The following is a 13,302-nucleotide window of genomic DNA, read 5'->3' on the forward strand; positions in this document are numbered from 1 at the left end:
AGCACTGTGGCAATTGGACAATTAAAACAGACATTCGGATGGCAGGGAAGAAGAACAAACTGGGGAGGAGGGTGGAGAGAATGGTGTGGCAACGAAGGAGTGAAAGCCCAGAATCCCTGTGAATGTTCATTGAAACTAATAAAATTTAATAATAATTTAAAAAAAAAAGAAACAGATGAGGGAGACAATTGTTTAAAAGTGATATATGATTAGGTATTATTATCATGACAGGAGTCCAGAACGAAGGCTGCATTGTGGAGTGGACTTGGGGGGAGTGACTGCATAACAATGAAAGAATTTTTTTTTTACTTTTCAAAGAGAAGAACTAATTGGGAGGATGGGTGAGCAGGGTGGGGAGGGCAGAAAAGTGCAACAATGAATGAATGGAAATCCAAAGTCTCTGTAAATGTTCATTAAAATGAATAATAATTTAAAAAAAAAAGGAAAAAAAAGAAATGGAAGGAGGCACATGAAACCCACTACCTGTCTGCAGGTATGTCGTACTAGGGGCAGGGGACTTGGGTATCACTATAATGCTCGAAGATATGCCAATGGTATTTGAAAACCCTATAGGAATGCAGGTTTCAGCAGTTTCCAGATTAAGATAGTCTACCAAGAAAGGCCTGGCAGTCTCTTTCAAAAAGCAGCCAGTGAATGAATGAACGTTATGAATCACAACAGCATTCTGTAAACTATAGTTCTGGAAGATGAGCTCCTCAGGCTGGAAGACTCACAAAACACACAGAGGCCACATGCGCTCGAGCCTATCAACAACCACGAAGACTTGTGTGGGACTGGGCAGAGTTCCGTCCTGCTGTTTGTGGGGTGGCCAGGAGTCAGAGCTGATCTGTGGGCAACTGACAATAAAAGGGAATTCTGGTGGCTTAGTCGGAAGGAGCTGTACCGCCAACCCAAAGGCAGAAGGTGTGAATCCATCTGCTGCTCCACAAGAGAAAAATGAGCAGTTTTCTCCTGTTTGACTTTCAGATTCTGAAAAGCCACTGGAGGGTCAGTTAGGAGTTTGTTGACTCAGCAGCCCACAGCAACAACAATGAAGAAGAAACAAAACCGGCCATAGGCTGGTCATTGTTAAAGCATGGAGATGGATGCTTGGGGAGCTCATTCCACTTTCTGTCTGCTTTTGGATTTGTGTTTGGAACTTTCTATATGGAAAAGAGTTTTCTTTGTGTTGGCTGTTTTTTTGGTTATCCTACTCTTGATTTGGATGCTGGAGACAGACAGTGTCTCATTCTTGGTAGCAGCCACAGCTCCTAGTACGCAGGCTACACAATGTATACGCAGTAACGGCACACAAAGGACCCTTGTGATGTGCGCTCAGGTGCCAGGCGCGGAGGTTGGCTGAGGCTGAAGCCTGACACCACTGCAGGACGGTGACCTGAGCTCTGTTCTAATCAGGCAGAGGGGGTCAGTCTTTCTGCTCATCTGTGTAGGAAACAGGACTGAGCAGCACCAACATGGGCTCAATGGGGCTTCCCACTGTCTCTAGCTGCTTTCGGCTGCCTCTCTCACTTTCTTTCTCTTCCTCTCTCCACTCAAAGGAGTTCACGCACAGGCCTTCACAAAACTTTTCCTTCTAATCCGAGATGGGATTAAGTTGATTTGTTTAAAAATATCCGGCACTTGACGTGTCACTGACCTTAATATGAGATTTCCGTGCAGTGGTGGGAGACACTATGCATTATTGTACCTTAGACATTGGGAGGGACAGGCTCTCAGCAGAATTCAGTCTGCAGAGTTACACAAGTAGAAAAATAAGAGTTTGAGACAAATAGGGCCCTGACAATTTTTTTTAAATAAAAAAATTATTCCGCTTTGGATGAGGAGAGATAATGATGTGAAACAAAGAAACAAAACTCTTGCCAAGGTGTGGATTCCGACTCCTAGTAGCCTACAGAACAGAGCAGTGCAGAGGCCAGGAGAGCAGAGCTGTCCCTTAAGGTTCCCAGGGCTGCAGATCTTTATGGAAGTGGACTGCCTAATCTTTCTCCCAGAGTGACTAGTGGATTCAAACTACCAACCTTTCAGTTAGCATCTCGGTGATTAATACTCTGCACCACCAAGTACCCTTGATGTGAAAAGAGGCCTTTATTCACTATTAGCATCAAGCACAACCTGGGGACCAGCCTTGGCCATTCATCAGGCACTCATTAGGTGTGAGAGAGTTCTGATGGCCTAGTGGTAAGAACCTGCACTCCAATCCCAAAGGCACACAGTTCAAATCCTCTCTACAATACAAAACAAAACAGGTGCAAGGACTGGGCAGGTGTGGTATGCCAATAATCCCAGAGTTATTGTTTAGCGTAGAGTTGGAACTGACCCATAGCTGACCCTCCAGCGGGTTTTCAGAGAATGAATAGCACCGGGGGAGATTGCCCACCTTTCTTTCGCAGAGCACCTGGTGGCCTCGAACCATGTGCCTTCCGGATTGCAGTGCAGCTTCTTGCCAATAGGCCACCAGAATTCTTAATCAGTGAAAAGAGCCCTCAATTATTATTCTCATTTTACAGATGAGGACAATGAATTCCTTGCACAAAGATAGTACGGATCAGAGCCCGAGTTTGCCGGGTCCAGAACCTGTGCTCATAGCCAGCACTTGGCTCTATGCGCTCACTCATTGCCCTGTTGGTTGGCAAGCCACTGACCAATGGAGCTGTGAGGGAGCAGGTCAGCCAAGGGGGGGGGCAGTGCCTGCCCATTCCTTTGGAAGTGTAAGAGGGGAAAGAAGGAGGCAATGATGCACAGGCCCGCCAGTTGTCGCTCCTGAGCCTTTGCTGGCCCCAGGTCTACATCAGGAACAGTGGTGTGCCCTGTGAGAGTGGTGTGCAGGCAGGGAGGGGCAGCTTGCCTGATTTGGCCTGGGTCAGTGGAGCAATCCAGGCTGAGGGGCCTTAAGCAGTGGCCTGACCCCACGGCTGTGCTGACCCAGCACTGGACAGATTCATAAAGTACTGCGTGTATAATCCGGAGAGGCTGAGCTCCTTAGTAAGGACACACCAGCCCAGGTCCCTAGAGACCCTCCTCCCCAGTCAGAATGCCCAGGGGGAATGGGGAGTCCCTACACACAAAGTCCAGGTTTCCTACCAGCTGAGCTATCAGTGACCCTACAGACCCACCTCCCCAGGGTGCCATCCTCTGAGTTATGCATAGCAAGCCTCAAGCATAAGGAATTCTTTCTGGTTCACCCTATCAACAAGAGAAAGGCCTTGGCATCTAACCTACAGGACGCCACTGATGCACGACCACATAAGCTGTATTCATGCTCTAGAGTCCATGACAAACAAAAATCAGCTCACATCATTTACACAGAACCAGAAAGACTGTGACAAGAGTTTGTCTACCTATAGTGAAGTCCGTATTCCCTCAAATGCACAACATATTTTTGTGTTCCAGGAATGCCCTTCATATCAGCAAACGCAAAGTGACAGGCCCTCCCTTGGAGATCAAGCAAGTGGCAACAGGGATCACACAGCTGGCTTAGCACAGGCCAAGTAAATGCTCCACACATGGTCTTAATACATCCCTAGTTCCTATCTGTAGAAGCACGGCTGTCATTCCATTTCATAGATTAGACAAATGACTCATGGAGCTCACAGATAGAATGAGTTACCGAGCCATAATTTGAACCCAGATCTGACTCCAAAGCACATACTCCCACAAGCGCCACTCTCCCTGCTACTAAGAAGAAAGAGAGTCCATCCTTCTTCCATGTTGGATGGCAACATAGTTCTGATGAGGTCTAGAAGAAACTTCTTCTGGCAGGCCGTGGACCTGTCAGCTCTGCCAGGACAACAAACAAGTCTGTCTTGGTGGACGTGCCACAAAGACGCTCCTTAGCTGCAAGGAGGATGACACTTCATGTCACAGACTTCGAGCATGTCAGGAGGGTCTATCTAGTCCTTGGGAAAAGACGTTTTACTGAGAAAAGTGAAGGGTCAGAGAGAGGAAGACCCTCTACAGCATGGATTGACAGGGTGACCATAACAATAGGCATGAAGGGTGCAGGATAGGGCAGGGTTCAGATCTCCCCATGAGTTGAAATCAACTTGATGTCACCTAATAATAACTTAATAAAATACTGTATGCTTCAGTGTCCAAGAGTTCAAGGAACTTGATTATTCACAATTTCGTCATCCAGTTCAGAATCCATGGGTGGTGGAAATAGTTAAGACACTGAGCTGCTACTAAAAGTTAGAAGTTTGAGTCTACTCAGAAGCCCTATGGAAGAAGGGCCTGGTGATATTCTGTGCTGTCGAGATAGTGACAATATGTACAATAGCTCTGAGCCCTGCTCTATCCTGAGCCAACCTTATTGTCTTTGACATTACCTCAGTCACTGAGTCAACCAATCTCATCAAGGGTCTTCCTCTCTTGCACTGTCTCATGCATGGGAGGGTGGAGGGACAGCACCTGGTAATATACTTATTAAAAAAATCAGCCACTGAAACCTTTCTGCTGACACACATGAGGTTGCCAGGACAGAATCAATACAATGGCAACTTGAAAAAAAAATCAACCAGAGGCTCTTCTAGAATGGTATCTGGTTCTGCAGAGTCCTCAGCACTTTACAGATATTACCAGACCTCCCAACATCTGTCCTGTCCAGTCGTACAGGAAGAGGCAAGAGCCCAGAGTAGAGTAGATACAGCGAGAGGTTGTGGCCTCCTGGCCCCAGGCTCCCCTTGTCAGAACTGGCCAGCGTGCTTCCTTGACTCACCTGGGATGTGCTTGGCCCAGCCAATGATGACCACGAGCTCCCTGTCTGCCAGGTCACAGAGGGTGGTCAGGACCTTGATGTCCCCTTCAGGCAAGCCAGAGGGTAGCATGGCGTAGATCTTGTCTGGCTCGGCCACCAGCAGGTAGGAGATGATCTTGGTCACTGCAAGGGCAGAGAAGGAACCTTAAGTGTCTGGGTGAAGAGGAAAGGGCCAAGGTGTGGTTTAGAATGGAAACAAACCTGGACTGGGTTCCGATATCCTCTGGTCACATGTGGCTGTAAGGTCCCTTTCTGATTTTATAGAGTTGCAGGTGGTCTGAGCTGTAGGGAAATGTAACTCTTCAAGGAAAGTGGCCTGGTGAATAATCCCCAAGAGGAAGCTATGGGACCACTCTAAGAAGATGGCTAGGGGCGCATGTTGGGTGAGTGAGCCCCTGATTTCTTAGCACCACACACTTCCTTTGAGGCCCCATACATATGGAGCAGCTCTGAATGATGCATGAAGCAACCCACACCAAGGCCAGACAACACTGTCATCTCCCCAGGATCTTGTACCCTGCCACCTAGCACCCAGGGGGTGGCACTTCCCCAAGCCACACCAGATGTTCCAAGTGCAAGCACTGGTGAGGGGCTGGCACCACCTGGCCACTCACTTGGTTTTTTAGCAGGTGGAGAAATCTGTAGGCTTAGGTATGGGCTGTTGTCCGAGTCTAGCCGCCGCTTATATTTCTGCCGGCCTCCACGTACTCGGTCAAGACGCACACCTGTTGGGGAGAAAGGGACAAGGTGTCAGAGGGTCTCCAGCATCACTGCTGGTGTGACACTGACATGTTAATTTTAAGGATGCTAAATCCATCAAGTCCAAGCCCAGGGAGCCCTCTAGTGCTGCTGTGGACCAGGTGTCTGGGTGCTCCTGAAACAACAGTCTAACACATTTGCCCCATGCATTATCTTGCCTCTCCAGTGGTTCAAATCCACTAGCAGCTCCAAGGGGGAAAATGGGCAATCTCCTTCTGTGCAATTTACAGCCTCTGAAATCCCACTTGAGGGTCAGCTATTCTGATGTGACAATAATGAGCTGAGTTGTGTTAACTTTGAAACCAATGAATGTTCAGTCAACTTGCAAGATAAGTCAGGAATCCACACCATTGCCAAATGCAACCCATCTGCCAGTTCTTGCTCAACAAGAGACACAAAGGACAGCACAGAACTGTGTCCCTCTTTACAGAAGGAGTTTGTCACATTCTTCTCCCATGGAGTGGCCAGTGGGTTCGAACAGGAGATCTTTTGGTTAGCAGCTGAATACTTAACCACTGTGCAATGTCACATCTCTTATTGCCAGGCACTTCAAAAGAGCTAAGCCAAGTATTTCCAGATGTCTTGCCCAAGAAGCATCTGGGTGGTAACAGTAAAAATCCAGGATCTAAGCATGATCCTTGTGTCTCCCCTGAGTCCTGCGAGCCTCTCATAGCCTTCTAGTAACTCTTCTGCAGACTTGGTTTGGTCCAGCTAAAAGCACTGAAGCTGGGTTCCCCCCATAGCAGAACCCAAACTAAAACCATGAACGCATCAGATCTATCTGGGAGGCGGCCCCTGGGATCAACAGTCAAGTGGGGAAGGGAGACACAGAAAAAGAAGGAAGCTCATTAGTGTTATGTTCGTGCATTGGTTACTGTTGTGGGCAATTGAGGCTCAACCAGCAGACAGGATCCAGCATGCCTCGCTGTCCCCCCTGGAAGGAGGCGATTGGAGTGATGTCTAACCTTAGATCCATGCTGAACAGGCTATGGTGGCCACGGAAAGCCCTGGAGCCGAGAGTAGCAGGCATGAGCTGTGAGCAGGCTGGCATGCACGTGTCCCGACTGAGTTCCCAGGGAATTTGAACAGGGCACCCAACGTCCACAGCTAGTCTACCCAGCCAGGAGCACCAGCACTTCCTGGAGCTTGTTTGACATGTCAGTGCTCAGGCCTGGCCCCAGAGGAATGGGGATCAGCGCTGTAACAGGGTAATTCCTAGGTACACGAAAGGTCAAGAAAACCACACCCCAGCACACAAGCGGACATTTAACCATCCTCCAGTCACATCTTCGACTCAGATGGGAATAGCTGAATCATAAGACTTCAATCTACCTGCTGGTCCAACTGGCTCCCATCTGCCTCCTGAACTCAGCACCCTAATGCCTGTAAAGGAAGCCTGGCAATATGGTTAAGTGCTCAGCTATTAACTGAAAGGTCTGAGGTTTGAACCCATCAGCTTCTCTGTGGGAGATAAAGACACAGCAATCAGCTGCTGTAAAGATTTCAACCTCGGAAATCCTTTGGAGCCTTTTACTCTGCCTTAAAGGGTCGCAATGAGTCAGGATTCACTCAAGGTCATACAAAAACAATCCCTTCAGAGAGGCCAGACGAAGTAAGCACATACAGTTTACAGATTGTAAAAACTGAGGTTCATCCACAAGTTCTTTGCTGTTGCAACTGTATGACCTTCTAGAGCACAGCAGGTATAAACTCTCCTCTAAATGTTCTCCTCCAGATCTTTATTACATAGTGGTCAATAACTCCAATCAATAAATGTATTGATTATCAGACTTTTTTTTAAAAGGAGCTTGTTGGCTTTAATTATGTACAAACTGATACCCGGTATAAGGCATGTTTGCCCCCCCTTACTTCTCCCCTGCCTTTGCGAATCCTGTGCTGTGCACAAGCCCACAATCCCTTCAGCCCGTGGACCACAAAGATTAAGTTCCCAGGCTTTCCATGCGTGTCCTGCAACCCCGAGCAAAGCGACTCTCACAAGCTCGGGTTAAGGGGAGGTGGCAGGTGATAACACCAATTCTGACACCACAGCTGGCTTTTGTGACTGTCAAACGATCACAATGGGAGAATGCTTGGAGGTTTGGAAAGCAGATTCAGTAGAACATGTACGGCCAACCTTCTCACGAGCCACAGTCTGGCATCAACCTGGCACACGCTACTTTTCATGAGCTTCTGGATTAAACAGGTTCTTCCAGGACAGAACCCATGTCTGCTCCATTTCTGGGTATTGTTCTTCCTCTCCACACTGTCAGGGCTTGTTAAAGAGCCTGTGGTGATGGGGGAAGGTCCCTCCTGTGCTTCCAATCAATGGCTCCTGGTCCAGGGTTGGGGAACGTGGGCCCCCAACTAAGCAAACTCATTGTCTCCCTCTTGCCCACGTTACTCCCCGAAGTAATTAATGTCCTGAGATCACCTTTGAAAGCTCACCTCAAATGTTACCTCTGCCAGGCCAGTCTTTGAGTCTTCTTCTGCCCTCACTTTTTTCCCAGGCAAAGCTGGTCATGCCCTTTCCTGGATTCCCTTTGCTTGCTGTGTATTACAGAAATTACGACCAAAAACCACCAATACGTCACAATACACCATGCACACATCTCCCTGGTCAACTGTGAGGATCTCCTGGGAAATTCTTTCCATTTCCATTTATCAGTCTAAGCTCAGCAACCAGCCTATGGTACACAATCAAAAGGTCCAAGTAAAATGAAGCCCTTGGATTTAAGAAACAGAAGAATGTCCAAGTAGCAAAGGCCATCTGGCCCAGGGTCTCAGATTGAAACCTCGCCCCTTCCTGCATCACCCTCACGACCTTGGCTATGCTCCAGTCCACCCATTGCTGTAGTCACTGTGTCAGTCTGTTACTGAGAGTCCTCTCTTCCACTGACTCTCCACTCTGCCCAGCATGACATTTCTTTCTAAGGAATGGACCATCCTGACACATGACTGAAGTATATGTGATGAACTTGTAGTATCTTTGCCTCTAAGGAGCACACTAGTTGCACTTCCTCCAAGAAAGATTTGTTTCTTCCTTTAGCATTTTATTATGATATATTCAATATTCTACACCAACACCACAATTCAAAGGCATCAATTCTTCTTCAGTCTTCCTACATGTTGTCCAATTTTCAGATGTCAGTGAAGCAATTGAAAATATCATGGATTGGAATAGGTGCACCTTAGTCTTTAAACTGACATCCTTACTCCCTAGAATTTTGCAGAAATCTCTGACAGCAAATTTAGCCACTGCAACACACTTTTTTTCCCCTTAACAGCTGCTTCCACGAGTGTTGATTATGGATCTGAGTGAAATCAAATCCTTGGCAACTTCAGTCTTTACTCCATCTATCACTGTTGATCCAGTTGTGAGGATTTTTGTCTCTATACTGAGGTATAACCCTTACTGAAGGGTTGGTTCAGTAAGGGCCCTAAGTCTTCTTCATTTACAGTCACATCTCTGCCTTCTACACATTTGTCTCTGTTGATGTGGTTTGCTTTAGACGAAGACATGTCACCTCCTCAAAGGTAGAGACCAGAGATATCTGTCTGAAATCTCTAACAGCCACTGGTTAGCTATGTTTACACTTATTATCTGATAATTTGCTTTTAAATTTTCTTGAGCAAGCTGCTCATAATTTTAATAAAAAGATCTCTCTCCTCAGGAGAAAACAGTGCAGAATGGGTTCTCAGTCAGGGCATCATGGGAAGATATTCCCATATACACTTCAGAAGAGAAGCTACACAATTTCTAGGGGCATACATGGTGGCTTAGGGAGTTCTGGTGGCCTAGTGACAAGAAGCTGTAGTGCAATCCTAAAGCACACAGTTCGAGTCTGCCCACTGCTCTGCAGGAGAAGGATGAACAATCTCTTCTCATGCGATTAACTGCTTCTGAAAACCCGCCACAGGGTCAGCTACGGGTTGGTTCTGACTCAACAGTACATGACAACATGGTGGCCTGGCAGTAGGGAGTCGTGCTCTTAACCCAAAGGCCACCAGTTGCTTCACAAGAGAAGGATGGGCAATCTCCTCCCATGTGATTTACAACTTAACCACCTCTGAAAACCCACTGGAAGGTCAGCTATAAGTAAGTCCTGACTCAATAGTACATAAAAACCACCCAATTTCCATTCCATTCCCCTGCTTGCTTGCTTGCTAACAGAACCCAGATTTTGATCCCAGAGACAACATGGCCTCACCTTGTTCCAGCAGTCCTCCCTCCCTTTCTTTCCAAGCTTCCTTGGTAGTTAGGGCTTGATCACATGACCTGATCTGATTAACTGGATGGTAAGGAGAAGTTCAGAGAGTTTCTGGAATGAGCCTTGCTTTTCGGGTCTGTCTAGCGTAGTTCTTTTTCCTTTCTCTGACCAGACCTGAGCGATGATTCTCACAGTTGTGCTGACCTCCTTGTGGCCACGAGGACGCCATGTGAGGACACAAACAGTGCCAGAGGAGAAGGAAAGAAGGCGCCCTGGGACCTGGAGAGATGGTCAAGGAGCCTGGGTAGGGTCAGTGTTCACCCACTTCTGGATATAGTTGTTGTTGTTGTTATGTGCCGTCGAGTTGCCTGTGACTCATAGCAACCCTATGTACAACAGCCCTAAACTCCGCTCTGTCCTGTGCCAATCACACTGTCTCTGACACTCCCATCCCAATATCCCAGTCACTGAATCAATCCACCTCATAGAGGGCCTTCCTCTCCTGCGCTGTCCCTCCACCCTCCCAAGCATGATGTCCCTCTCCAAGGACTGCTCTCTCCTCACTACATGTCCAAAGTATGTTAGACGGAGCCTCAGAATCCTTGCCTCCAAGGAGTCACCTGGTTTAACCCTTTCCAGGACAAATCTATTTGTTTTCCTAGCAGTCCATGGTATTCTCAGTACTCTTCTCCAGCACCACAGCTCAAAGGCATCAGTTCTCCTTCTATCCTCCTTGGTCATTGTCCAACTCTCTGATGCATAACAGGTGATTGCGAAGACCATGGCCTGTATCAGACGCACCTTAGTCTCCAGAGAGACACCACTGCTCTTCAGCACTTTGGAGAGGTCCCTAACAGCAGACTTTCCCATGGCAATGCGTACCAGGTGGGAACTCAAACTAACGCACTGATGCTCCCTCGCTAGCCGGCAATCTCTACAACGTATAGCAGAAAACAATATTCACTGGTCTCAAGTGCAATTTCTTTAAATCAAGATGCTTAAGTCTTACAATCACCACATGGAGTAGGGGCAGCGGGGCTGGGTGTGTGTGTGGAGAAGTCTTGATTATGAAATTAGTCACCTTATCATTTGTCTCCTGATAGTAGCAAAATATTAAAAAAAAAGTCTCAGGAAGCACATGAAGATACTAATTAACTTACTGTTGCTACCTAGGGTTATTAAATTATATCTTATTGATATTGTCCAGATTTAAGAAAAGACTTGCACATGAAGCAAGTCTGCTCTCCATTTAAATATTGTAGTAAATATATATTCTTTGTTGTATTGATTGTTGACACCAATCTCTTTACATGAGCAAGTTGACATTTTAGTATGCAAAAGTTTGTTAAGCAAATGTTTTGTTATCTTTATCACAATTGAAAAAAAATTGACCTTAATACAACAAATTGATAATCATGGAATACACAACTAACTGTGACTAAAGGTAGAGTGAAAGGTTTATTCAAAAAGGCTTTCCTAGGGAGCTCTGGTGGCCTAGTGGCAAGACGCTGCACTGCAATCCCAGAGGTATGCGGTTCAAATCCACCAGATGCTCTGCTGGAGAAGGAGGGGGCAATCTCTTCCTGTACCAGTCAGATCTGATTTGACGGTACACGTAAAAATAATACAATAAAAATAAAAATTGAAAAAAAAGGCTTTCCTAGCCATTGCCTAACTTTGCCATGTGGATGGGCAGGGATATGTAAACAGGGTGCATGAGCCTATCCACAAGGGGACTGGCTAGTCTCACCAAGGCACAAAGGGATTGGCTAGTTTTGCCATTAAACTGGATGATCCAGCAGCAGAAGGAGAGTCTTCCCCACCAGCAAAGAAGCAGCAAGAGAACATAACTCATCCTTCAGGACCAGAGCAACAGCAAGGGCAGCCAAAGCAGAGGACCAGAGAGCCAACAGGAGATGGCACTGACCTTGGGACTGAACCAGAGCTAAACCGAGAGCCTTTGCCCAAGTTTGATGGGCAGCTGGGGGTGGGGGTGAGCCAATATTGTCAAGACCGAGAACTTTGTAACACTGGCCTAAAGTCATGAGGCTCAAGGTTCAGGTGCCCAGAGCACAATTTAAAAGCTGTCCTGACTATATTCTGCTGTTATGCACCATAATCAGAAGCGACCCACAGCTGACCCTCCAGCAGGTTTTCAGTGGCAGTTAATCACCCAGACAGAGGCTGCCCATCCTTCTCCTGCAAAGCAGCTGGTGGCCTTGAACCATGTGCCTTCTGGATTGCAGGGCAGTTTCTTGCCACTAGACCACCAGAGCTCCCTATCTGCTACTAACCTGAATTATTTCCCCAGTGTGGTTCAGGGTGAGGTATAACATGCAGTTTAGGATCCAGTAAACTAGTAAGATTGGTTTTGAGAGTAGAAAAGCTAAAGGAGTGTGAGGAAAATGTCTGACCTTGTGGGAATTGGTTTTGTGTTCTTGATGCTGTTGATGGGAACAGTTCCCCTTTGTGAAGTTTGTAAAGGGCAGACGTGGCCAATGTGGCCCTTGCTCTTTTCACACTAAGTTTTTTAGTTGAGCCCAGGAACACATAGGGAACTATTTCTTTTTCAGCCTATATGATAAACTAAATTTTACCATCATAATTTTAACTTCAACTCAACTCATTGCCATTTAGTTGGAACTGATTCACATCTGATCCTCCAGTGGGTTTTCAGAACTATAAATCACACTGGAGGAGACTGTTCTTTCTCCCTGGAGCAGCCGGTGGATCCGAACTGCCCACCTCTGAGTTGACAGTGCAACTCCTTACCCATCTAGCCATCAGAGTTCACGCCTTACCAACTAGGTCACCAGAACTCCCTAGAACCAGAGAGTTCACATTCATTGATTGGTTAGCTGGGCGGGCTCCTGCTCTAAGTATCGCATGAACCTATGAGGGAGGTTCTACTACAGAATATGGAAAGTGATGCTAAAAGCTACCGAATAACTTGCCCTAAGTCGCACAAGGAGTGCACCGGGGCTTCAAAGCCCAGGATCTCACCCACTGTGGCTTCATTCAAAGTGACCAGAAGACTGTCAATTAGTAGAAGGAAAACAAAAAGAAGGGCCTTGAACAAGGGCCACACTGCACACTTCCAGGGCACCATTCACCTGGAATGCACCTCATGGTGGTTCCACACTGACCTTTGAAGGACTCAGTAGAAAACGGATGCCCTGCTTGCTGGTGCACAGCTCCAGCTCAGAGCTTGTCTGGAAACTTACATGCATATAATCTGTGCCGAAGGAGGTGCCGCTGGGTCAGTGCTACCTCATGGCAATCCCAGGTGTGCCGAGCAGAATTGCTCCAGCAACTAACCTTTCAGAAGCAGATCACCAAGCCTTTCTGCTGGGCGAGCTACGGTCTCCAGTGGAGGAACAGCGTTTGGCCAACCCAAGGACTCCACAATGTAGAGAGAAGAGATAAAATCCCATTTCCCTGCTCTCTGATCTGTTTTCTAGTACCTTAAAATCAACGGGGTCATCATGAATTAGGGTCAAAGCATCAGCAACTGTTTGCCCACTTCCTTCCCTTCCTGGGGGGCTGTAATTTGGCTAAACT

The 13,302-nt window shown here is 47.1% G+C and overlaps 1 protein-coding gene across 3 annotated transcripts in view; it reads right to left on the reverse strand.

Annotated features, from left to right (window-relative positions):
• ESRRB (estrogen-related receptor beta) overlaps positions 1-13,302 on the reverse strand; it is a 69,147-nt gene that overhangs the window by 18,241 nt on the left and 37,604 nt on the right. For 2 of the 3 annotated variants that reach the window (XM_006884662.1, XM_006884660.1), the window contains 2 exons: positions 5,389-5,499; positions 4,736-4,897 (listed from right to left, as the gene is read on the reverse strand). In XM_006884662.1, coding sequence (XP_006884724.1) covers positions 4,736-4,897; positions 5,389-5,499 — 273 coding nt within the window. Of the gene's footprint in view, positions 1-4,735; positions 4,898-5,367; positions 5,500-13,302 lie in introns of all 3 variants that reach the window. The other variant, XM_006884661.1, reaches the window with a different exon arrangement.

The sequence above is a fragment of the Elephantulus edwardii genome, unplaced genomic scaffold (assembly GCF_000299155.1).
Source record: "Elephantulus edwardii isolate Elephantulus edwardi_28Jun2011 unplaced genomic scaffold, EleEdw1.0 scaffold00037, whole genome shotgun sequence".
Classification (NCBI taxonomy): domain Eukaryota; kingdom Metazoa; phylum Chordata; class Mammalia; order Macroscelidea; family Macroscelididae; genus Elephantulus; species Elephantulus edwardii.